At 31.2% G+C, this 26,020-nt stretch overlaps 1 protein-coding gene and 1 long non-coding RNA gene across 12 annotated transcripts in view; both read left to right on the top strand.

Annotated features, from left to right (window-relative positions):
* Nucleotides 1–26,020, top strand: part of LOC122523062 (casein kinase I) — a 45,018-nt gene that overhangs the window by 1,885 nt on the left and 17,113 nt on the right. For all 11 annotated transcript variants that reach the window (XM_043644606.1, XM_043644597.1, XM_043644604.1 and 8 more), the window contains exon 2: nt 269–501. In XM_043644606.1, the coding sequence (XP_043500541.1) occupies nt 270–501 (232 nt within the window). In that variant the 5' untranslated portion in view covers nt 269. The remainder of the gene's footprint in view (nt 1–268; nt 502–26,020) is intronic.
* Nucleotides 13,642–14,862, top strand: LOC122523064. The gene is made up of 2 exons (XR_006305240.1): nt 13,642–14,292; nt 14,792–14,862. It is a non-coding gene; the product is annotated as an uncharacterized LOC122523064 (long non-coding RNA).

The raw sequence follows: 26,020 nt of genomic DNA, 5'->3' as shown, positions 1-26,020 counted from the left end.
GTATACGCGTTCGCGCAACACATATTCATAAATATATATGTATTACGTATATATACACGTAGAAAGAGGGCAGATCGAAATAAAGAAAGAAAGAAAGACGGAGAGAGAAAGAGGTAGAATTTCTCTCTCTCTCTCTCCTCTCTTTCTCTCTCTCTTTCTCTTTTTTTCTTTCTCTTTTTCTTGCTCAATTTAGTAATAAAAAGAGCAGAGACAAGTGTGAAGGAACATTCGAAGATAGATAATTATCGTTGAATCGTTGTCCTGTCAGGATGCAGAAGAGAGACGGCAGGGATGGCCGCGAGAAGGAGCTTGGCCGTGGCTCCGATCGCGATCAGCAGGACGCGGCGAAAAGGGCCTCCCGTGGTAGTGGAAACGCCACGAGGTCCAACGTCCATTCCTCGAGGCATAGTGTCACCTCTTCGTCCGCTGTGCTGATGGTCGGCCCGAACTTTCGGGTCGGCAAGAAAATCGGCTGTGGTAACTTCGGGGAACTTCGACTCGGTGAGTCTTATTTTTTTATTCATATTTTTATTATTATCTATTATTATTATTATTATTATTATTATTATTATTATTATTATTATTATTATTATGATTATGTACTATCATTATTATATACATGTCATTAGAGTTGACGAGTAACTTGATTTTTCTTTACGTGTTTCGTTAACTCGAGTAATAAAATAATCGAAGAGATAGAGAAAATGTAGTGATCGTAACTAAGGGGAAGTGCTGTCTCGTTAGAAACACGCCTTAAAAGTGGGTCATTTACCGGTGGGACGTCGTCGATAAAACAAAATGGAGCCAGGCGAGCGCGCCGAGTCGGTGCGGGTTCTTTTGCGAATCTAACCGAAACACCTGGCTAATCTCTCCTATATGCACTTTTCTTCCGTTTCTTCCCATCTTACCGCCAGCCTCGCCTTTCGAATGAGTATGTATTATTATACGTCCCTTCTTTTTCGTTTCGCCTTTTTATATTTATGTTTATGATTGTAATGTATATTTATACATATAATACATATATATGTATGTATATATTGGTATCCAATGTACAAATTGGGACGTATTGAAATTTCTTTGTAAATAATGTAAATTATTAACTCCGTCAATTGTATATATTACACTTTCAACAATGTTTCCCGATTCGGAACAAAAGTAGCTCTGTTCGCGATCGGTATGAAGTATATACTTACACAGGAGATTAAACTCCTCTTTATAATTATACTTCCCCTACAAAGAAAGCTTCTATCTTATCCACGAGCAGATTGCATATAGCAAACGATTATTTTTTATCTCTGGTAAAAAGTAACAGACATATTACAGTGTTTCGTTAAAACATTTTAAATAGGATATAACATATTCAATCGCAATGTAATCCAGACTATGCAAATGAAACTTCGACATGACAATTAATTATCAAAGAACATTTGAATATATTTCATCGAAAAAGCTTTCACTCATTCGATCCTGTCTGTCGTCTAATTCTCTTTGGGGATACTTTGAATTTTCTGCTTGTACAAGTACGCGAATTGCTCCTGTATACTTTAGCAAGACGCTAATTTCAATATTGGAACGTTCGATTTGCAAATGGATTTCGTCACACTCGTGAAATTATTTTAGGATACTTTTGAACTTAAATATTGTTGGATATCATTGGATCTACAAGATATTTACTTTTCTGACAGCATATCGAGAACACTAATACGTAGAAAGAACTTTTGAAAATGAAATTATTTTTCTGTTACTTCTTTTCTTGTCTAAATTAAATTCTTTTACATACAATATAAATGTATAATTAATGTCTTCATTTATAAAAAAAAAGAAGTAATCATAGAACGAAAAGATCTTTTATGTGTTGGCGACAACATCGCCATCATGAATTCGTAAATAAAATAATAAATGTAATTTTTGTATTGCAAGTATTTATATCCACAGTTATGTCAGTAAATACATATTTCTGACTTATCATTTTAGAATTATTAGCAAACACAACGATGTTTTGCAAATTCCTTATCGTTATTTTGCCTCTTTGCTCTTACGATCATTGATAATTAAGATTTTAATTTCTACGAATCGTACGAACACAACAAATTTAAACTTCATTTGCGAAGTCTAATTGACGATAAAAATTAATTCTTGTCGTAAAAATATTTAAGATTGATACAGAGAGCAAAATAGTACATATTGTTTTTTATTAATAAATTATAATTATAAGAAATGAATATATGGATATTATAATATTATAAATACATAAATTAATATAATATAATAAACATAAAAATATATATCTACACATACATATTTAACTCGTATAAATTTATTCTAAACTGTGAATGATTTAGTTTAATTGTCATTAAACATAGTAAATAACAAAGATTTGTCGTTTCATCAATTTCATATCGATCTTTTTGTTCTCCTTTTGTTTTTATCGATTATATCAACCAAATACATAATTACATTATGATAGAATCGAACAGGATTAATTAACAATTCGATTTTGTTCTTTTTTTTTATTATTTGAACGTGAACGCTTAGGGTGTATCGCTGAGTTCACTCATGGTGATAGAAAATCCTCGATAATAACGAATACACGGCCAATGTTATGTAACGTGCAAAATTGAATTAAATAAATAAAAAATTGTTTCGGGCTTGTAGAACAAAACAAACAGTTATAGAATATTGTTTTGTATCAAGCTGATCCGTTGGTGCATGACCTATAAAACAGATCATATCTTCATTTTTTTTTATATTTGTTTTTTACGTAAATGATGTTATCAAAGAGTCGAGTAATTGTAAGATGGAAAATTTTGCTGATTGCTTCTACAAAAAAAAGAAAAAAAATGAAAAAAAATGAAAAAAAATCTCTAATACCAAGGTGTGAATTAGCTTCATCTAATTTTTGTAGTTCAATGAGTTTACGAAACTCTTTCAATGAATTTATTTTACAGATCAAAAAATCCGAATGCATTTTTATTAATACGAACTCTTCTCCGTAGTTACTTTTCGAATCATGCATTTGATCGGTTTTGAAAGTGAAACTGACGAATTGGTTCAATATTGAAAGTAGAAAGTATCGATTTGAAGTTATATTTTGTGAAGGAATCAGTGAATTCGAAGAAAAAAGTTCCAAATTAAAGCGTGTTTTATGGATGTTGAACATCGTGTTATGTGAAACATACTTTTCTCGTAGACATAGCACAGTTATACTTATCATCCGGTTAGATGACCAACCAACCAACCAACCAACCTTCCTACGATGTACTTACACACAACGGATCTTTCTAGACGTTTCGTTTCGTTTCGTTTCGTTTCAAAAGAGATAAGAATAAGAATAAGAATAAGAAAAAAGGATGAATTCCTCCAAGCTAGAATTTCTCTAATATAAAATAGTCCAACTCTTGTGAAATATGTTTGAGTTACGAGCACTGTATTGGAATCAATACGATTCTTTCTTTCTTTCTTTCTTACTCATCGAATCGGATTAAGCGATTCTCGTTCATCTGGAAAATGCACTTCGCAAAAAAACATTCCATTGTTATATTTATTTTTTTCTTGGAGAAATTCTTTATGGTCTTTGAACCCTTTTTTCATTCGGATCGATATCTATAGGTACTTTAAAATCAAAATATAATAATAATAATAATAATAATAATAATAATAATAGTAATATTCGTAATATAATAGTAATATTCGTTATAATCAAAAGTATATATTTTTTTTTGTTTTATTCTTTTTCGCTTGTTAACGAAGAAGTTAGACAAATGATAACTAATAACATCTATAAGCATTCTCGAGAAGGGGTTGGCAAGAATGGGACGAACGTGTGCCACTAACGTTGTTATATACATATGCGTGCATTATTAATTTATTACCAACTTCGTCGGTGCATCGTCACATTCGAGGGCCATAAATGCATTTACCAAGGGCAAATGACCCATTCTACTATGTTCCTATGTATCTACATATGCATTTATATATTATACTTATGTTACATACGTATGTACACGAGCCTATGATTTATGGGGATAATAAAGTTTAGATTTATAAATTATTTCTAATGAAAAAACACTCCAACTATTTTTCCTATAGGATAAGAAAAAAGATTTAAAATTAAAATTGAACTAGTTAAAGCGCAACCCTTTTTTTTTTATTCGCTTATAACATAAGTACGGATGCATTTACATACAATTATGTGTTTTATTAATTCCTCGACATATAAATTATGTCTATCATAACACAACATAACTCGTGAAACTTTCTATTCATTGTCTTTTCCTTACTATGGTACTTGAAAAGTTTCGTCAGCTGATAATAGGTCATGAACTTACGTAAGTAAGCGTTTTGTTTACCTTTAGCGTAAAACTATGTAACGTCGTAAAGTTAAACTGGAAAGACATACTTTTTCATTTTCCTATCGATTCTTATTTATTACTTTATCGTTGATATAACGAGTATTACTCGTTAAATCGATTTGTGTTTATCGGTCAGAAATCAATTTAATTACATAGCTTAATAATTACAAGCTTCGTAAAATCGTAAATACGTATTGGAAAGTATAATCGAATAATGTTAGAAGATGTTACACAAGTAAGAAAATGATGGATAGTTTAATTCGATAGATAGATCGATAACGTTAATTGATCATTATCGACATCTTATAAATCTCTGTAAATTATCCTTTATCGTACTCAATTCTTATAAAATTTCTTATAAATATCGATGGTACTAGGAATCCATATTTGATTCTATATAGTATAGTTACTTTTACATTGCTAATGTAATCTTAAGTGAGCTGATCTTATGTATTATATTTACGATTCAGAAGTTCTTACAAATCGATGCCTCTCAGCCAACCACCATCGTCCGTATGCTTCCTTTCGGAAATAACAGTTGTATATTTAGGAGCGAACGGAACCTCGATATACGAACGAAAGGGGACACAGGAAGTACGAAATTCCAAACCCGTAGAACCAGCAAACAAGCAGGCAAGCAAGCAAGCAAAGCGGCGAGTAAGCTGAGTGAGTTTGGTGCACGTAAGATCGACCTTCCGGCCGTCACCGTTTCGGTTCTATGCCATACTAAAGGGGTTTTAAGTCGATCATGCTTTTCAACTTGCTGTTCCCACGGTCACATAGTAGAAAAATTGATCGAATACTCGCTTTGTGTTAGAAACGTGCTTTCAATTTCCCTCCCCCCCTTCCTTCTTTCATCCCTTTTCTTTTTTTTCTTTTTATTTTCATTCTCTCTTTATTTTTTTTTTTATTTAAAATTATTCTTTAATTTAGTTTTTTTTTTAATTTTATTTAAGGTTATTCTTTTTGAAGTTTGTCTCGTAGGAAATTTCTTGAAAACCTATCTTATTCATTGATACTTACCTTCTCTTATCTTATCTGTGATATCTAATCAAAATCGGACATAAATTCTTAGATTTACTGTACATTTTCTTGGAAAATTTTATTTCTTCTTATTTTTTTTGAGAATGAAATTTAAATTTTGAATATATTTGAATTAAATCTTAATGTATTAAAATATATACACATTCATTTTTTTATATCCATTGTATTCGCGTGTAAAATTAAAGGAACGTAGAATTTAAAACTCTTGCCAAGAAAAGGGATTTTAAAAAAAAAAAACTCCTTCATTGTATTGTCGTCGTTCTAGAAGGAATATCGTCTCCCCACCAGTCCGGTTTTCGGTCAGCTGATTCACATCGGGTTACCAGCTGACTTTTAATTTCTTTTGTCGACAGCTTTCCAAATCGAGCTGCAGGCAAGCCTTGCATTAGTAGTCTATTTTCCGAGTTTGAACGACGACCGGTTCGGCGCCGGAACGTTGGCGTGTTTAAGCGCGTGCCTGCCAGGTAGAAGAGAGAGAAAGAAAGAAATACAAAAAATTAAATAACTGAAGAAAGAAAGAAAGAAAGAAAGAAACAAACAAATAAATAAACAGAGAAAGATCTATATGATCCGTTCGCAAGCCAAATCTAGTTCCCTTTGAAAAATATTTTTCAATTTAATTGCTTTTTATCTCGTCCAAAAAATAAAATTATTAAACTAGGTGTCTTAGGTTAAAAAATCTTCTTGAACGTTACTTTGATCTTGTCGTTGAACAATATTTTTCAATTATAGTACCAAAGAAAGAACTAACGATTTAATTGATGTTTAATTTTGAATATTATTTAAATAAATTCTAGAACGCAAGAGTGAATGAGCCAAAAACAAAGTTTGATGATCGGTTGTACAATAAATAATACAACAGCGTATATCATAAAGTTATATCAATTTTTGTCTGATTTCTGTTTTGCGTAGTTTAAAGCGATTTGGCAAATGAGCGAATCGTATATTGAGAGAAGCAAAAGAGAAGAGAAGAGAAGAGAGGGGTAGAGAAGGAGGGGAGGATGGCGAAGGTGTTCTTCTCACATAGAGCAGAAAGAAAGACCGAAGCTTGGCAAGTTTGTGCGAGAATCTTGGATGAGAGAAATAAAGATAGAAGAGGAAGAGAGGAAGGAAGAGAGAAAGAGAGAGGGGGGAGAGAGAGAGAGAGGGAGAGATGTTCTCTCACACGCAGAAATACGCATAAGAAGGAGAAGGTTCGAGGGCAGGTAGCAACCTGTCTGCTCGGTCGACTCGCCGGCTCGAGTGACTCAGGAGAACCTGATGACTGCAAAGTGAAATGAACTCGGTCCCGGATCCGGCTAGACTAGCCTCAACTCCGTGTAACGTCCTTTTAACAGTGCGTTCGCGGTTCTTCATCGCACAAGCTTCTTTATATAATAAATGTGAACATGTGTGTGTATGTGTCTGGCTGTTGCTCGATGTGTGGGACGTATATGCGTTTATTGGGTAGAAACAAGTCGTAGCATGCAACGGGGAACACCAATGAAAACGCGATATACTTTCGACGAGACCAACAACCGTTGTTGCTAATCCTTCTCTATCTATTTTTCTTTCTATTTAATCTATGCATTTGTGGATCCCACATTTACACGTGATGATATTACATACGTGTATATATACTTGCCGAAATTTATTTCGTGTGTAAGAGAGAGATAGAAATATTTCGAATTTGAATAGGATAAAAACAATTATGTTTTTATTGCAAACATGTGATAAATATTTCTGGTACTTTTTTCTTTTTTCTTTCTTTTACCTTTCTTCATTTTATTTCTTTTTATTTTTTTATTTTCTTTTTTTTTCTTCCTAGGTAATTCGGGATAGGATAGTAATCTCGCGTGATTCCACGGCAGAAGGAATATCGATTTTGTGTAGAGTCGTCTCGACGAGAGAGAAAGAGAGAGCAAGTTCGATAGAAACATGCTGCTTGCTACCTCGTACCTATTCCTCTTTCCTTCCTTCCTTCCTTTCTTCTTCTTCTTCTCTTTCCTTCTCTTTTTTTTCGAATTCGACGATGTCTAACCAACGATTATCGGTTTTTCGTCGAGCCGATTCGAGAATTCGTCACTGGCTGGCTCGCAACCACGAGAATCGTGTTTTAATTACACGATGCTTCTTGTATAAATGTGTTGTTTGTTGAAAAGACTACTGCCATAGTTACGTCAAGTTTATACATATCACTCATTAATTCGTAAGTCCGAGTAAATAGAATTAGATCGTGAATGGGAAGAAGTTTCTTTGGCACGGTACATTGTTTTTCTTACATTTTGCTCATTATTTTCCTCCACGCGAAATATTTTATATGCATTTCTATACGTAGTTAGCAGAAACATAACGGAATCTGATTTACATTCGCGTTCATTCATTTATAGTAAGGAAAAAAAAATAAGAAAAAAAAAGAAAAACCACTTGTATATATGTATGTGATGTATGTATGTGTATATACATACATACATACATACATGCATATGTATATTATCTCTGTCTCTTCCTCTATGAGTTTTGCGTTTAGAGTAAACGTGCACGTGACGAACGTATTGTATCAGCGATCATTGACGCGTTTCTCGTTCATTGAGTTGAATCGATATTCTGACGTATATCATTTGGTTCGTATCGCAGTTAATAAAATCATAATAGTATTGATGATGCCCCATATCACTTGACGAATAACTGATTTAGATATTTATTTGAAAAAAAAAAAAAATAAACATTAGAGAAGAAATTTACAAAGAATCGTTCAGTTACGAAACGTAGATCCTTGAGAGGAGAGAAAGAAGTTGTCCTTGAAATTTTAGCACGAGTCCTTTTCTCAAAGTCCATCCAGGAATCTTTGTCCTCTCCCTCTTTCAAGATACGTTATAAGAATTTTAATTCAACAATGTTTCGTTAATTGCATTCTAAGCCAAAGCAAGCGAGTCACGTTGAATTTTAATAAGACCACCTTTCCTCTGGGTTTGAAAGTTAACTTTTTCGTTTGTTAATTCGACGAATCTTGAAACGAAAACGAAAGATAGATTGAAATTGTGTTCTTTGAGAAAAGGATCCTTTCATTTTTCAGATCAAATGAAATTCTAATATCTTTCAATTCCGGAAATATTCGAAATGTTTGCGTTTGCGCGTGCGTGTCTGTGTGTGTCTACCTCTGCTCTTGGAAATGTTTCGCTTCAACGCTTCTCCATTTTCCACGAACTACTTGGCATGAATTTGCAGCTAGCCTCGTGATATAATTGAGGGGGAGTGAGACATAGTTGTAGGTGGATTTATCATATAATCATTTACGGATAAGGTTACAACGTAAGATCAATTATGCTGGACGTAGTTAGATAATAATATGAAAAAAGATATTACTTATACTTGTATTTTAAACCTGGTTCAAAACTTGAAGGTTCTACTTAGAAACGAAAGCTTTCCTTTCGAGATAAACCGGATTTTCAAGTAACTGGTATCAACATACATTGAGAGGTATCCGCACATAACTACATATAATTCTAACAAACTTGATATTACGAGATAGAATGAATTTTTATACGTCTACCAAAGCGAATATAATCGATTATATTATATATATATTTTGATACGTATATGAAAATTTTTTTTTTTTATGGGAAAAGTAAAAAAAAACTTCTGACATTTATTCTACGTAATAATTTATAACTCGACAATTTCATTTCGTACAAATTATTCGATAATTTTCAATTAATTTTATTATAAAGCGCTCATTTTCGTACGAGACTTGCAAGAAATGTTCATATCAGAGGAATAAAATTTAACTGTAATAGTTACAACGGATCTGTTTCGTTCGAAAACCATTAACGTATTATTCATACTCTCATTAGAGAACTGTGATTAGTTATTTTATCATCCATTACCTTATTGTCAATTTTTTTGGACCATTTTATATTGTCACTGTGTAGCATTTCCTCCTCGTTTGTATTCTTCCTCTTTCTTTTTTTCTTTATTTTCTATTAGCATACGGAAATTCTCAACAGGATGTTCTTTCTATGAAGCGACAGGAATGAAATATCACGAACGTTTCGGTCATTTACGTGAATGTAATTATTTTAAGGTGAAACTACGAGCTTTTTCATTAAAAAAATTATATACTTTTTTATTTTTTTATCTAAAAGATAAGTCGATATTTATATTAAATATCTTAATCGATGTTTATTAAAGTATGTCTCGTAAACAATGTATCCAATATTTTCTTCGTTAAAAAATCACTATTGTTCGTTTAAATGAAAATTTCAATATTGTTTAATGAAGAATACAATTCGTATAGGATTTATCAATTAGCTTTTATGAAATTACACGGAAATTTAATTCCATTGAAAGCCAACGAAATACTTTCCCTTTCTATTCTATGTTCATTGAACTTTCTCCCTCTCATTACGTGTCACTGCGAACCGAAAATCGTGTGATTCACATACGTCATTGCTTTCATGATTTGGGTCAAGTTTATGACATATATTCATTCGAGTGATATTTATTACAGAACTTTATTATAGCAAAGCTATGATTTCGTTTATCAATCATTTCTGGGAGTATTGTATTTTCAAGAGAAAACGTCAATTATATTTTAAATTATTTTAACATTTTATTGACCGCTCTTAGTTGAGGCTGCCACTCATTAAGTACCGTCGATAGTTAAAAGCCGATTAATAGGCTAGCGGTCGATAAGCGTTGGCAATCGAAAAGCCGATAAATAGGCTAGCGGTCGATAAAATGTTAACTATCCTACTTATTTTTATATTTTTTTTCTTAATCCTATAATTTTGTGTTTCGAATAGAGATCAGGAAGAGGTGAAGAAACAAATATGGAACCGATTTTTTTTTGAAAATATGTCTGATTTAACTGTTGTTTAACAGTGAGACTGATTTTTCGACACAAATCTGAAGAGCGCGATCGCGTTGCTTGGAGGACTCGAACGATTAAGAAAATAATCTCGAATGAATGATATTCAACTGATTGCTAGCGAAAAAGCAAAGTTTATTTTCCTCTTTTTCCCTTATTCCAGAAAAAGGGCGGAATGTAGAGCAGAACAGAGGCAGAGGCAGAGTAAAGCAAGCACGTTTATGAGTTCTGGATCACGATGCTGAAGTTTTACTCGCCTCTTCAGTGTCCCACTTTCGTGATGGAATTGTACAAAATTATTTGATGGAGTGCATGTGTAGTCATAGTTCCCTATACTACTTATTTATATATACAACATACAAATTTCTTTTTCCATTTATAAACGAGCATACAAAAGGGGTTATATACGCGAAATATGTTGTCTCGATTAAACGATTGTTCTAATCAAATTAGTCGTTTATTTTATTTAAGCTTCTTATGTAAGCTTGAAATTTGACACGACAAATATTACGATTTTACTGTAATATAATAGTATTATAAAATACGATATATCAAATAGGATGCTCATAAATATTGTATTTAAGTAACAACGATTTCGAACATCCACGACGAGATTACGCCAAAGTTACGATATTTTCGTGATTACCTAAAGCGTATAAATTTAAATCGAGGTTAGCGACCGATCATCGAGAAACCATTTTCATCTCACCTCGAAGTACAATTTTAGGATTTGTCGAATCGAATCGAAGAAAAATCCCTTGCCGAATCTGGATGGCTGTGTAGTTCGTTGTATCCTTTCTAAAAGAAAATCTCTTGAATGATTTATTCTTAAAATCTAATTGTAAGATTCACTACAAAAATTCTATTTATACTTCTTTCAGTACTTCTTTCAATCATTGTTTAGACGAACTATAAATATTCTATGTTTACTGAATGAACAATCGTTTTCATTCTTCTTTTCATTATACCGGATACTTAAAAAAAGCTCGAAGGTTAAACGACGATAACTCGAGCATCTTTTTAATAGCCAACAAAATGAGGATAACAAGAATAAGAATAAGAATAAAAAAGAGAATTAGAAGGAGAAAAGTGTTTGGTTTATTAGACATTTTTAAATGTGGGAGGAACGAGAAAAATATATCGTAAAACTTTCTCCTCGATTCGTATATCGATCTGTCGACAGGAGTGTCGTGTACGAGAGCGAAACGTACAAAAAGAGAGAGAGAGAAAGAGAGAGATGAAAAGAGACAGTCACGTAGAACAGGAGAAAAAGGAATAGAACAAGTGGGATTAAGTTCGCAATACGAGATGTGAAAGAGTTGCGATTCACTGCGGATTTTGTAGCATAAAAAGAGAGAGAGGGGGGGGTAGGCAGGTAGGTAAGTAGGTAGGTGGTGGATTCAAACAAAAGGGTCGAAGAAAAATTCAAGGAGAAAGAAAAAACACTCGAGTCCTCTTCGGTATACCTCCTACCTCCTAGTTTATGTTAGAACAGTGTAGTGACCACCTCTAAAAGTACCTCTCGTGACTCCAAACTTCTCGTTCTTTTTTTTTTCTTTTTTCTTTTTTTTTCCTTCATTTTTTCATATGTTAAATTTTTGTCCTATTCTCACAAGCAGTGTCGAATACAACGAAGGAAAGCAGAAGCTACCTAGTAATACACGTACTGGTACCCTGACCTACATTTACATTTACTTACATACGTCTAAGCTTCTCTCTCTCTCTCTCTCTCTCTCTCTCTCTCTCTCTCTTCGTTCTATTTAATTCTTCTATGTTTCTACGATTCTGTGTGATCGATCGATCGTTGTTTCTCCCTTTTTCTCTGTCACGAACACGTTTTTTCTTCGTTTCTTTTATTTACAATCATTTTTTCTTTTTATATCCGTTAATAATAACACGATTTTAAAGTGTTTATTTTCATAGAAATTATTTTACTTTACTGTATTGAATTTATTCGTGAAAAATGTGAAGAAAAAAAAAAGATAATAGTCCTCGTCATCGGAACGGAATCTTTCTTCGTGATACGTTCGTATACCTGTTGCATCTTCTCGAATTGTCGAATTGCATCGCTTGTTCAAATATTTCTATCATTTTGTTCTTTTATTGTATGAAATTTTATATATTTTGTATTTTTCTTTTCTGGAAAATAGAATTGAAGAAAATATTACGATATTATGATTATGATTATATATATATATATATATATATATGTGAATAAAACAAAATGTTTTTTTACGAAAAAAATAGTTTTCCAGATCAAAGAGTATTTGTAGAAGAAATTTTCAAAGGTTTATATACTTTTCAGAAATATGTATGTTTGTACGAATTTTTCGTTTCTCACTTTTTATCGAGCTTTTATATCCGTGATGCACTGACATGAGGAAGAGAGAGAGTAAGAGATAGAGAGAGAGAAAAGTGTGCAACGCATAAAATGAAAAGCGCAAGCGCGTTACCGATGGTGTTGTATGTATTAACACTAGATTTACGGATATTTCGTTCATTATTTTTCTAATGACTTACAAACATTGTTAAATGGAGGATTGAGTAAAGGAGAGGTATTTATATTTACATATATTTAATTAAGTAACTAAAAACCAATATATGTTATTAAAAAATAATATTTAACATATATATATGTATATATATGGTAAACAAATTTTTGTAATGAGTTTCAAATTGGGTCAGTCCGTAAATTTAGTGTTAAAGTACCTTAACAACGAAAGATTTTTCCTATTTTTTTGTTTGTTCTATCCTCTCCTCTTCTTATCTATCTTCAATATCTTCTTTTATCATATTTCGAGTTTCAAAAGTGTAATAGAGTATTAAAGACGAAGACACGTCCGTGTTGAAAAATGGTCTACTAATTTGTATGTTACAAATTTTTTTCTATATTTTTTTTCTATTTTTTTTTCTTTTTTTCTCTCAAATACATTTTCTTCTCTCCTCTCTTTCCTTCTAATTAACAGATTCATTATCCATTTATAGAACGGGCACTTTTCACACTCGAGAATATATCTAGGTCGGTCGCTCACTTTTTTATTCATTGGCTTACCGGCATTTATTTTTACTGACTATATATTACATATTCGCGAATAAATAAAACGTTCTAAACATTCTGAAGCGTATCGAAAAAAAGTTTTCTCGAAAGATTCCCGACAGTTAGTTAATACGACGCGAACTATTATTTGAATTTACATTAAAAACTGCCTTGCGTATTCGCATATTTTAAGATAACGTCGTTGATAACAATTGTTATTTATACGGACTAGACCAATTCGAAAACATCGTAATATATTTTAACAATATTTTTCACGATAATTCAATTTATCTTCTCCGTATAAGTCATATGTTTCCTTTTTATTATTTTTACCTTTTCATTTATTCGTTTCGTGAAAATATTAATAAGTTCGATCGGCCTAATAATCGATTTTACTACGTAAAAGTAACTAGGTCATCGTTTTAACCTTCTTAAAACATTTAACCAAAATCGGTAAACGTGAATTGTCATTAATTAAATTGATACGTAACCCCTGCCCGTACAATTAATTGCCAATGATGTTTTCCATTTTGTCTCTCGAATGAAAGAGATCACGATTTGTTTTAACAAATATTTACAAATTTTATTTATCTATATTACACAGATTAGAAAATTGTCACTTCTAAAATTGCACTAAAATTAATCTATAATTACACAGTTATTGTAATTAACAGACGCGTTACATACAGTATGATAATTTGTTACTATAAATATTGTTGTTTGCTTCTGGATAATTATTAAAGCGATGTTCTTTATCAGAGGCGTGTCTTACGAGGCGTTACATCGAGATTAACTTTCGTAAAACTTGATGAGAAAGAGAAAGAGAGAGAGAGAGAGAAGAGGGATGGATGGATGGATGGATGGATGGAGTGAGAGAGAAAAAACGATAGAGGTCGGTGAGAATCGATAAATCGAACTTTAAGAGGTGTGACGTATACCAGGTTGCTGTTGTAAGTTCAAACAAGTGTAAGATCGGAAAGAATAATTAAAGAAGCACCTAGGTACTTAAGGTTCTTATCAATAGTCTTGCATATTTTTTCTTTTTTATATAATTGAGCCACTCAGTGCACACATCGATTAACTTCACTTTTTTTTTGAAAAATCTTAAATTTATGTGTCAAAGTCATAACTTTTGATATTTATAATAACTTTCCTGAATAATAAAGATTAACACCATTAAACGGCCAAATTTGTGTTTTTTTTGGCCATTGAAAAATAAGTAATTTATTTCAGAAACCATTTTGATTATTTTTTGGCTATTCTTTCTCGTTAATTTTATACACCGTTATCTGTATTTATGCATTCTACATTATATATATGTGAATCTAAATTATAACAGGAATTTTAAAAAAACAATGTACATTGTTTCATCGCGTTTCTCGACTTTTTGTTTCATTGAGTTAATCGATGTGTGCACTGAACGGCTCATGTATGCTTAAAGGAATATCGGAGTTAGTAATAATCGTCTAATCGTTCATCCGTCATTCTTCATCGATACAATTTGTTTAGGTCGAGTCTGTTTGAAAGACGTTTGGATCGATGTTCCACTTTTCAACAGGCGCGTGCAGTCTGGCGAAAAAGAAAAGAAAATTGTAAAGAGGAGGAAGAGAGAGAGTGAGAGAGAGAGAGAGGAAGATTCTTGTTAAAGAATTTTTAAAGTACCTGTCCAAAGTGAAAATCATTTATCCTATATTCATGTATAAAATGTATTTACATAATATCGATAACGTTTGAGGTTAGGATTCATAGTTGTAAGTAAATTTATCTCATTATTTTCTCTCTTCGTAAAACTTTATTATTTTCATAGCACTTTTAATATATATAATAATTATATATAATAATATATTTAATATATATATAATATAAAATGTAAAATAGTAGTAATGTAAATGTAAAATAGTTGTAAATTGTAAAGATTAATAATACTAGACGTTAGTAAAATTCAAGGACATGACAGGGCTCGTTTTCTTCTCTTCTATCATTAATCATGATTTGTCTGTGATTTTAATCTTCCCCCATGGAGTTGGATCGATAACGTTCTTCTATGTACGAAAATTATGAACTCTGATCTTTTACCTTTCAATGTATTTTCTTTTCTCTTTTCCTTCCTATTTTTTTTTTCTTTCTTTCACGAAGCAATATTCTACTAAAGATCTTGGATCTTTCATTTAGGTTTCTATTTCTACCTCTACTTCTTCCTCCTGTTTTTCTTGCGCAGACTCCCGCGTCGGCGCTTGTACTATCATGATATTGGGAGAAAGAGCTTACAAAGGACGTTCCTTGATTAACACTAAACCTACCGACACTTTATGTATACCTATTATTCTTATCGTGAGTGATCAAATGATTGGTTCAAGAAAAGAAAACAAACTCATATATCCTAATATAGAACGAGATTTTAGTCAATCGGATAACGAACAAAATGTTTTATTTTATTTCAAAATTGATAATGTACAATTTATGCATTTATTACAAATAACAGGATTTTTATAAATTATAGGTGATCTGATCTCACGTAGGTAGGTTTAGTATTAAAATTTATCTCATTATTTTCTCTCTTCGTGAAACTTCATTATTTCATAACTTTCATATTTTCATATAGCACTGAAATTATTATAAAAAGAAAAATAAAGTATAAAATGAATTTGTTGATATCATTAATAAGGCACGTTGTTAAAATTCCTTCTTATGGATCGTTTGTTCGGCTCATGGGTATAAAGATCCTAAGGATTCAGGTCTATGTTGTTCTGGGGCTTCGCCAACACGTGTTCTGGCATCTTTTTCGGAACGTCTCCGTTCAATGTCCTACGAATATGCGGCGAGACTCGTATCTTACATTAGTCATCCGATACGTGGAAGAACATTGGTAAAAAATAGTACGACCGACCAGAAATCGAAAAAAAAAGTTTATTCGTCTTATTGCGTTTGATAGTATTTTCCTGGTATATAGGAAGAAGAGAATGAGAAGGAGAAGAAGGAGGAGGAGGAGGAGGAGGAGGAAAATAAGACTCGCAGAAAGTTTTATCGAGTTGTTGCTTCGCGCATATTTCAAGCGAAATATTTCCAACTCGTGGAAGATAATCGCATTTCTCTTGTCGTCTTCCAAAGCCTAACATTTTTTTTCTTTTCGTATTTATAAATGACAATTACATTATAGGGGATCCAATATTTTGATTAATAACAAAGTTTATTCGGTTAACAATATAATCATTTTGATGTATCCTTTAAACATTGTGTGTACATCACACGTAGAACTCAGTTTCTTTTCTATCATTCTCTTTCCCTTATCTAGCATTCCTTCTATTCTTCGTTTCTTTCTATTGTTGTCTCATTTTCAATTCACTCTCTATGATATATTATATAACGAGGGATACTTGAAAGAAGATTAAGATCGTGGTTGGAAAGAATCGAGGAAAATGAGCCTGCTGGACTGCAACCGTCGAGGACCCTTCGTATTCTCTATGGAGACATGAAAACGAGTGATAGAGAAGGGAAAGAGAAAGAAGAAGGAATACGGAATAAATAAAGCATACATACGAACATATAAATATACGTATATGAATTTTGGGTGTTCACAAAATTTTGGATCAAATTTATACTAGGAATTACTGAGATCGAATAAATGAAAAATTTTCATACAAACTTATGAGTGTCTTGTATATATATTTATTATTATTTATATATTATTTATTTTATTATTATTATTTATATATATTAATTATTTATATTTATATTTATTATTATTATATATATATAAACTTTTTATTATATTTTATATTATTATATATTATATTATTATTATATTTTATTTATATATTATATATATATTTATTTATTTATTTACTCACTCACTCACTCACAAAAGATTGTCACGACCATGACACCTGCTCGTCATCCTTCTCTCGCTGATTGGTTCGTTCGCCTTTCTTACCTTCCTTCCTGGAGACCGGCAGCCCTGCAAGAAAGCCAGCCATGCAACATTATGCCAGTTACATAGACATTGCATGGAAGACAGCTGCGGGGCGTTGTTGCTACCATCATCGAGACCAGTGCTATGTTTCTTTACTAACGGACGTTCGAAGGAAAAGTTAGGAGGGATCTTCAAGGCCCTATACGTTGATTATCGTCTTACTCGCTTTCCTTTTATTTCATACGAAGTATTTTATTACGCTTAGTTTCTTTTCTTTTTTTTTTTTATTGCAACATTTTCTGAAAAAAAATATATCTATATTTTTTCTTTTTATTTTAACCCTTTGCACTCGAGGCCTTTTCGGCAACTCGAGACGATTTCGGCCAAATTAAGTAGACATTTTACAGGTACTTTAAAAACATTTATAAACAAACAAGCGTATAGAAATAATAAAATATCATCGGTTTATTCATTTATATGTCGAAAAAAAAAACTTTGATAAATACTACACTCTGTAATTAGTTTTGTTGTGATATTTAATGAAACTTGAAATCGGCCGGGCGCCGTATCGGCGCCGCTCGAGAGCAAAGGGTTAATATTTTTCTTTTAAAAATTAAAATACGTAGAAAGAATATCATTACGTCGTTATATTATGTGATATTTTTGAGAACATTGTCCTAGTTTAATTTTTTTTGTTTGTTTTTTTTAATCGTTTGCTTTAATCCTTTTTTTGTCTTTTATTTGAAATATTAGAATTCATAAGCAAAAATAATATATATGTATATTTCTTTCTCATTCGTTATCGCTAAGCGAAAATTCACTCGGCAACATAATCTCGTTTTAATGGTCTCAGAAGCTTGAGCGTATTCGCCCTTTGTGTTGCCACGTGACCTTGCTATCTCTCCACGGTGTTTCTAGGAGAGGGGGATACCTCGGAAGCATTCAAAGGAACACCCCTTGGACGTAACGTTTGCTCATTGCACAAATACCTAACTCACAACTTTGCGCGATTCAATTAACTCTCTTAATTGGTTACATTGCGCTTCATTTTAACGAACCTAGAAAAGAATTTGTCCTAGCGAAAAAATGAGAGAAGAATAGAAAGAAAAAAGGCAAAAAAGAAAGAGAAGAGAGAAGGAAAGAAAATGAAAGATAAAAAGATATTTGTAATATCCTCAAAAATTTTCGATCAGCTTCAAATTCTATAGAAATGATTAGAATTATAGAAAAATATTCCTATCGTTTTTTTTTCAATTTTTTATTAATCGAATAATTGTTTATTTTTAAAACAATAATTATGTTACGTTTATATATATTTATTCGTATCATTTCTCAAATATCATCTCAAAGAATTTTTCCAATGCTTTTGATCACTAGTTTTATCTTTCTAGTGTTAAAAAATAGAAAAAGAAAAAAATACAAGAGAGAGAGAGAGGAAGAGAAATAGTAAAAAAAAATAGAGAAAGTATTATTTCGAACTTTTCATCTTCGTTCTTTTTAGATTTGGCCTAACTGGTAATATTGGTATTGTCGATGTTTTTTACAACGTAGATTTTGCGTCTGTGTCAACGTAGTCGTCGTGACGCTTATTTTTAAATTCGCGCGAGAATAATCTATCGGCAACGGCAACGGCGGCTGTTGCTGTTGCACGATTAACACGTGCGCTAAAGAAATTTCTGATATTGATTTACCAAGTGTATATATATATATATATGTATGCAGTACGTACACCAGTTTACTTTTTCTTTCTTTTATGACCGTGGGCTCGTTTTATATTTATCAAACCCTATGGAAGATTTATTGTATGAGTTATGCAGATAGAAGAGTCAAGAAATGATTAAATTTCAATGCTTTTGCTAACGTACATTCATTTAGAATTTGAATTTTTCTTAAAACAATAATTATTTACTCATACATATTTGTTTATATCATTTTAAATATAATTTATTAAGTAAAATTTATGATGTACGAGCTATGCAAGAATAAGAATCGAAGAAATATGATTAAATTTGAATATTTAGTAACACACACACACACATACACACATGATAGAATTTATGTATTTATTTCGAACACAGCTGGATTCAACGATTTCACATTTTTACCTTGTGGTCAATATTACTTCTTATATACCTATATAAAATATATAGATATATTTCTCTAATCGATTTGTAGTTTATCGTCAATCCAATTATTTCTTCTCTTTCTATATTAAAACGTGACGAGTTCTTTAAGCTTATTACTTCTCAATCCCTGTTCTTTCACCAATCGCAAGATAATGCGCTTCCGCTTTTTTTCTTTCTTTTTTTTTGTCCTTCTCGATTCGACCTCTCAGAAATCTTTCAAATAATTTGTCGTTATTAAACGAAAATGGATTATATATCGTATCGTAAAAAAAGAAAATGTCTTCTAAGCGTGTTTATCCTAACGACTAACTTTTATTATCGATTCTGCGCGCAAAAAGAGAGAGAGAGAGAAAAAGAGAGAGTGTGTGAGAGAGAGAGAAAGAGAGAGAGAAGATCTCTTTGCTGAGAAATAGAGCCCGAAGCCCTTGACTAACGACATCGAAGTTCGTATTCGTTGTTCGTTGCTTCCTTTAGAAATTTGCACATGGAAAGGGGGGGGGGTGTCCTCCTTCAAATGCATTCACGAGCAATCGTGACTGGCACGTGCTTCTCCACTTGGCAGAATGTCGAAAACGAGAAGGAAAGAGACTTAGAGATATGAAAAGATAAAGGGAGAGAGAGAGTGTAAGAGAGTGTAAGAAAATGAGAGAATGAGAGAGAGAGGGTGGTTGGGGGTGGGGGTGTGAGAGCGAGAGAAAGAAAGAGTAAGGGAATGGTAGGAATAAAAGGGACGAGTAAACGTGAGCTTCGGAGTAAGTAGACGTTGTTACTACAGGGACACTTGGTAGGAAAATCGTCGACGTAAAAAGGGCGGGGATCTGTTGAGAGTGTTAAAAGGGGGAAGAACGGGAAATAGAACGAAAGGGAAAGGGGAAGGGGAAGGGACAGGGACAGGGGTTGTAAGAGAGAGAGAGAGACTCTATATGTGTGTTTTCTTGTGTTTGTGTATGTGTGTGTGTATGTAAGAGGAAAGAGAACAGAAGGGAATAGAGAACGACGTTGGCTTCGATCGATGTTGCCTTCTTCTTCTCTGTGTGGTTCTGCTTCGATTTTCCAGTCTTGCTTACAAGCCTGTTGGTTGGTAGTGGTCTGTTGGCTTGGTTGGCTGCTCGCTCGGTTGGTTGCTACCTGCCCAACTAGCTGCTTACTGAAACTGACACTAGAGATAGAACGTTCAATTGGCTAGGTTACAGTGTTAATCTTTATGGAATTTTTATATATTAAAGATTTTTTTTTTTTTTTTTTTATATCAAATGTTAATCTTCATTCAATTTTTTTTCCTTCTCCTTTTTTTTTTTTTATATGTATATAAAACTTTCATTATATTTATTTTATCGCATTAATTTATTCGAAAAATTTGTCGAATTGGTTATAAATTGGTTAAACAGAGTAAGGATCGTAGAAAAATATTGTTATCTTTATTATTTTGTTCAAATTCTCGTCAATTTTTGTCGTATATTATTAAAGTAATCAAATCTTACAAATTAGTTTAATTTCTAATTAAATATAAATTACAGAAATATAAAGAAAATTTGAAAATAATAATATTTATCATATTATTTGTTATTAGAAAAAATTAAGGAGAGATTGAATATAACAAAATTAAATTCATTTCATTTGAGATCCTGAAAGGTTGATAAATTACTGTGTTTACCTTGATACGATTATTACTATGAAACTAGACTCATCCATTTATTTTTGCAATGAACATATTACAGTGAACAGTACTTACAGTTATTTCACGTATAATCCAAAATACAATTTAGAGAAAGAATAAACGTTTTATCGTTTCAATCATGCCCTAGGGGCTACGAACTATTTAAATTTTAAAAATGCGAACGGAGATGATTTTTTATCGGTTTTTCTCGTTCGTAGAATATCCAATGGGCTAATTTTCAAGGTAGTCACCAGTCTGTTTGTTCCTTACCTTTGTTGTGTGTTGTGTTATTGTACTCGGAGATTCTCGTTTGATAGATGTGAATATATTTCCGCAACACGTGCATCATTGTTTGTGCGATTCTCGTAGTCACGTCCTTCACGGGGTTTTTTTTCTTTCATTTTTTTCACCTCTTCGTTTTGTTCCACTCCCTCCTTCTCTTCTTCTGCATCTTCTTCTCCTTTCCTTTCCTTTCCTTTCCTTTCTTTTCTTTTCTTTTACTCTTGTCTACCTTTCACTGTCCGCTACTTCGAGACTTAACTTGTTCTCAAACGTCGACATGATTTCCTCTTCCTTTCTCATTCCTTTTCCCATAAAGATTCATGCGATCCGAAACAACAAACGATAATTAATTACAAAGTGCAAACTTTTCCCGCGAACAACCGGTTTTATTTCTCTTGTGTTAACTCTTCTTATCAATTCATTCTTCGAATTCTAATTATATCTGTCTCTTGTCAAATAAATGAAGTAATAAACAATACTTAACAATCATATCATTATACAAATTCTCTTCCCATCTGTATAATTTATTGAAACATAATATATTAGTCATAAATTTACAATTAGTTTACTTCTTATAATCAACGATTGAAAACAAAAGTAACTTTATATACTTTTATCATTACAATTTGTAATAATATCGTCGACATTGTTATACGAATAATGATTGAATGAAAAAAATGATTGACGCGATTGACTCGTTGAATTTGTAAAATAAAAATTGCGAACAAGAAAATCAAAAATCAAAAGAGTCATTTCAACAAATATTTTTCTTTTCATATTGTAATTATTATTTCAAATGCGTTCATATTCTTTTGATTATACAAACCATTTTTATATATATATATATATATATTTTTCCATTGTTTCGTAATGATATAATTTTGAATTTGAATTGAATTTGAATAAGTCAAAAATACAAAATAAAATCTATTAATTTGATGTAAAAAAATATAAAGAATTATTTTGTATATTTATATTATAATAATATATTATATTTTTAACGGTTTATTTTTAGCAATATCGTGAAAATTACATTGAATTAATTTAGTTTAAAATAATATGCTGTGAAACTAACTAATAAATGTATTTTTTTATTATTTTTATTATTTATATTATTTTTATTATTTTTATTATTTTTATTATATATATTTTTATATTTTTATATTCAATTATATTGAATTAATTTAGTTTAAAATAATGTGCTGTGAAACTAACTAATAAACTTATTTTTTTATTATTTATATTATTTTTATTATTTTTATTATTATATATATTTTTATTATTTTTATATTCAATTATATTGAATTAATTTAGTTTAAAATAATGTGCTGTGAAATAACTGATAAACTTATTTTTTTGTTTTTTAATTTTGACTTAGACCACTTTCATAATTATGGGCAGATATATCTCATATTATTGCTTTTTCGTGTTCTATGTATAATAGATATGTATATGTTTGAATGTAGGAACGAGCAAGTAACGTAATAGAAGCGTGTGGGTTAGAGCTCGTAACTAGAAACGTAGGTTAGTTACCTTGATTACCTACCCCGTCGTAGATCGAAATCTACGGGACCGGAACTATTGCGATCGATAAGATCACACTTACACGTTTCGAATAGGTATTTTGCGAGATACGAGTTTCTATGTCATTCGCAACCTTGAATACGTTCTTAACTCTTTTGATAACTCTCCACCTATATTTGATATCTCTTCCATTATGTTTCCTATTCATGATACATGTCGATTATCCGAAATGTGTCTCCCATTTTCTTCATGGTTAGTTAGATTGACCCCATTTTTTCTCGAGAATAAATTTAATTAATCGATAATAACGAGAATCTGAGTTCATCTATGTCATGAAAATTAATACAATATTGTATTGTATTGTTTTTAGCTTTGAAAATAGAATAGTTAAACTTTGATTCAACGTACCTCTTTCATTTTCACGTTAAAAGCTTTAATTTTGTATTAATCGATAAAATTCTTGTCTCGTGTTTTATTGTTAGAACAACGTTACTCAAACATTTAGCTTCGAAATTAAATAAGTTTTTCTTTGTAATTTTCATGGCTTTCTCCTAGTTTTTATAATATATTATTTTAAAGGTACAGTATTTTTGTTTGAACTCGTAAAAAATATTCTCTTGGAGAATTCTTTTGCAAATCTTTCTAATTAATTAAATTTTCTGTTAACAATGTTTTTCAACGTTGCCTGTAGGTTGTAAATTCTTTTTTTTTTTCATATCAGTATACCATAGAATATATTATTTCGAAATAATTAATGAATTAAAAATATTTTTTAAAAATTTCTTTCATCTCCGTGCGTGGATGATGGAGATATTGATAGTATGGCAAAAAATAACGGATCCACGTAAAACTGTCTGAAATTCCATAGTCGAAATCTGGAACAAATTGTATCCACCATACGAGAAGAGTATACGCGTATACATAGTAGAGTTTTTCAAGTGGAAAGAAGAAAGAGGGTAGGCATATGTTATTTTCTCCTGGTTCAACTCGCCCCCATAGTTTAAGGGGGATAAGTGGTCTCTTTCTTTTCTGGAGAGATCTCGAAAATAATATAAACAAAGAAAATAAAATCTATCAAAATAATAACAAAATCTTTTATAATCTTTCGCCAAAGAATTTCATTTCTATTTGCAGTTTTGTTTTGTTTTGTTTTTTAAATTTTAAACTACTCAAGTGGAAGAATTTATTTATAATATATACGAGCCGTTTTTATTTTAAAAGTGGCCTAAGTTCATATTAATTATTTTGTTTTATTGATTGTAACAACATTTATTTACAGATGGAAGTTAATTGTCATAAAAAAATAAAAAAAAATAAAAAAATATTAAAAATAAACTTAGATCAATATAATAAATAAACGATTCAATTATATATATTTTTATATCTTGACCCTCCCCTCATGCTCGAAACACACCCCACTGAAGTACATTTTAAAAATTGATCGAAACTTGTTAGGGATCGTGGTGTATAAATTTTTCAACTTTCATGGTTTGTTTCACTGATGCGAGCTTAAAAGCACCTCCCCCTTTTCGCCGAGTTCTAAACACAGCCAACGACAGAGCATATTTTATAAATTGATCAAAATCCTCTGGGCATTGTATCTGGACATTGTATACAAGCATATTTATTTTTATATTAAAAATAAATCATGAAAAAAGAGATGGTAAAAAGTTTGAATGCGATTTATTAGATTTTACATGCCTGACCGTGAAACCTTTCGTAATCAAACCAAACTTGCGGCTTTTGTACGTTATCTGGCTTCTGTGATGTCCGGTGGTCCAGTTTGTTCGACATTTCGTCACAACTCACGTGCTTGGCACGCGAGAAATGTCTACTTGCTTGCTTGCTAGTAGTAAACTCTATCGTTGTGTTCTCATATACTTCTCTTTCTCTCTCTCTCTCTCTCTCTACCTGTCTACTTTTTTTAGTTTTATTCTTTTTTTTTTGTTTGAAATGAAAGAACTCGAAGCTCGTGAAAGAGAAAAGAACATACAAAAGGAAACAATGCTGTTTGACCGGATATAAAGCACGCTACCTATGTCTCCTCTTTAATTTTACTTTTGTCTCTAACGTTGGATAGTAAAAGCTTTTAAAGGTTATGAACTTACTATACTTCGAGTTCAATGACTTTCCTACGAAAAAATTTCATTAATTTGTCTCAACGAATCGATTACTTATTTTTATCTATCTGTCTGTTATTGTCTAGAGAAACAAAAAAATTTGTACAAAATTATAAAACGTAAAAAAAAAAAACAAAAAATTACTTCTAATCGAATTAGAATTTAATTATTTTCGAGTAATAAGATTTAAATAGATTTAAAGAGATTTTTTTATTGTTTTTTTTGTTAAATAAGATTTCTGTATAAAATATATTTGTATATATATTGGCATATTTTTGGATTAAATTATTCGAAAGAAGCAAGCAGTCAGAACGTTTGTTATTTTCATCATACATTTATAACACGTATACGTAATATAATAGTATCCATCGTATACTCTTGCAGGAAAGAGGAACGTACGCGTTATCACATTGATATCATATCGAACGAAGAACGTTACGGTAACAGAGATCTTCATCAACGTGTTTTTTTTTTATTCTGATATAAAATTATAATCATTAATTATCGTCGAATATTAATCACGTTTAATAAAAATGAATTTTCATTTTAAAAACTGTCCGATCGTTTCTTTAATATATTCTTTTTTTAATATATTTATTTTTTTTCAATATATTTTTTTACGATTTTGTTTACCTATCGTTCGTATTTGTTAAGCTTAAACATCCTGATGTGATTATAGATAATCATTGTAAAAAATCAGTTCAAGAGATTTGTTAGAAATTATCTGAGAAAAGAAAGTTTCTAAATTCAGTTCTGCGTAATTACCAAATCTTATTTTTTTTTTTTCTTCTTCTCCTCTTCATTTCCTTTTGAATTGAAACTTAACGATAATGACGACATTTTATGAAATGATACGAAAAATGAGGGAAGCATAATAAAACTCACAGTTAAACGAAATTATGGAAGCTTATAGTGTTAGTGTTGTGTGTATGTGTGTTATGTATGATGAGACACGTATATCGATAGTTATTGCGATATGTTTTTTTTTTTTATAGAAGAATGATGATGGGGGATGTAAAATACCATACTAATGTTCAACATATATAAATGATTGTTAATTAATCAAAAAAATATGTATTGTTGTTTAAAAGCACGGAGTATAAGATCGATGTACCATCA

The sequence above is a fragment of the Polistes fuscatus genome, unplaced genomic scaffold (assembly GCF_010416935.1).
Source record: "Polistes fuscatus isolate 324 unplaced genomic scaffold, CU_Pfus_HIC Scaffold6, whole genome shotgun sequence".
Taxonomy (NCBI): Eukaryota; Metazoa; Arthropoda; class Insecta; order Hymenoptera; family Vespidae; genus Polistes; species Polistes fuscatus.
This window is presented reverse-complemented; position numbering and strand designations above follow the sequence as displayed.